The 1,735-nt window shown below is 35.0% G+C and overlaps 1 protein-coding gene across 1 annotated transcript in view; it reads right to left on the reverse strand.

Moving 5' to 3' along the window:
* Positions 1 to 1,735, reverse strand: part of LOC107740522 (alpha-2-macroglobulin-like) — a 20,620-nt gene that overhangs the window by 17,109 nt on the left and 1,776 nt on the right. Inside the window, exons 2-4 of the mRNA XM_016552973.1 lie at positions 702 to 885; positions 477 to 633; positions 196 to 248 (exon numbers count right to left, since the gene is read on the reverse strand). Coding sequence (XP_016408459.1) covers positions 196 to 248; positions 477 to 633; positions 702 to 885 — 394 coding nt within the window. The remainder of the gene's footprint in view (positions 1 to 195; positions 249 to 476; positions 634 to 701; positions 886 to 1,735) is intronic.

A 1,735-nucleotide genomic window follows, 5' to 3' on the forward strand; every position in this document is an offset into this window, starting at 1 on the left:
AAACCTTTTTAAATATTTTGATAAATTACTGAAAAAATTAATTAAATGACGTTTAAACCGTTTAACATTGTATTAATCGGTCAAAATTCTTATGGTCGATTAACCGGTTAAAATGAACATCCCTACCTGCAATCTTATACATCATTAAAAAAAATAAAATTTTAAAATGGCTGAATATGAGAAAGAAAGACTTACCATTTGATCAAGAGGCACAAATTTGGTATTCATGATCACAACTCTGAAATTCACTGCAAAAGGGAAATGCAGATTAACACTCCCAACTAGACTTGTGCCAGTATTGATAAATCACGGTAATGAATATGCACGATATTGTTATCATGGGCACTTCTAAATACCTGATATCGGCATATCCCTAGTGCCATCTATTACATAATGCAATTGAACATTTAGAAAGTGTAACAAATGCTACAAGTTCAGTTGACTAAATATTCATCCAAGGGTCATTTGTAGCTCACCAGTTTGTCCTGGATTGTAGATGGGTTTGTCAGTTTGGATGAAGGTCAAAGGCAGGGAATATTTGAACATGACTTTCCTCTCTTCTATCATTTTGAAAACCCTCCCTTGAACTACCACCCTCAGTTTCTGCACCAATTCTCCATCTACTCGAGGAGCCTGTAGAGAATCATGTTGTTAGCACAAAAACCAGACGAAAATGCTGCATATTCCACGTGATGACAGACCTGGAAACTAAAGCAGCGGTGAAACTCTGCCGAAGATCTCTGCTGCACAAGTTGTGTCGTCTGGTTTTTGTGATCAAGCAGAGAAACGGTCAATGTGAGACTCTCATTGGGTTTCAGAAGACTTGCACACAATTTGGCATCAGAGCTGGACTCAATCACTGCAGGAAATGTCACCAAGAAGGATCTGTGGAAACATCAGTAGTTTGGTTTCAGAAGCTATGATTTGGTAATGAATGGAACTATTTAACTGTTTATGGTTTCAATACAGCCAATTAATTAAGTTTTAAAATAGCATGGAATTTTGTTCACTGACGTAAATGTTAATACCTATATGAAGTTCACGGCTGGGTTGGTGTACATATGTTTGGCATCTTTCCAAAGGCCTGCTCAGAAACGATAACTATAAACTAAAGATAACTATGATAACTACATTAAGAGTCCACACCAACTGATGATTTAAAAAAAAAAAAAAAAAAAATTCTGAAATGGATTCCAATTCCATGCTCATTTTGAATACACTGAATTTAAAGGCTATGAAAACAAATAAAGGGAATGTAACCATGTAAGCCTTTATATTATGTGCAAAAACGGGTTAAAATCACATTTCATTCTAACACTGTAACATTGCAATCTAAAAACAAAAATAAGGCTTTTAAAGCAGAAGTTAAATTCACTAAACTAAAAATGAAAATAAATGAGAACAAAAGCGTTGAGTTGTGTTAGGCTATTTTGATTACCCCATTACAGTCACTTTAAAGTCAGTGCTATCATAAAAATAGACTTGTAGGTTTAAAATACTACAGGTCACATTTATTGTCCAACTTCAAATATTTCAGCGAAATGTATTTTAGTCAGAATTATTGTGCTTCTATTTAATTGAGCTCTGTCTGTTTGGCGCGCATGCGAGTGACAGCGCTAGTGAAGTTTAGCGGAGAATCCCAAAGCAGAAGCCTCATGCACCTCTGACAGAAAAATTGAAATATTTCCATGGCTTTCTAACATTTACAGATGGAGAATATACCTGTGAAATGTAA

Source organism: Sinocyclocheilus rhinocerous, unplaced genomic scaffold, assembly GCF_001515625.1.
Source record: "Sinocyclocheilus rhinocerous isolate Xijiao unplaced genomic scaffold, SAMN03320098_v1.1 scaffold1246, whole genome shotgun sequence".
Classification (NCBI taxonomy): domain Eukaryota; kingdom Metazoa; phylum Chordata; class Actinopteri; order Cypriniformes; family Cyprinidae; genus Sinocyclocheilus; species Sinocyclocheilus rhinocerous.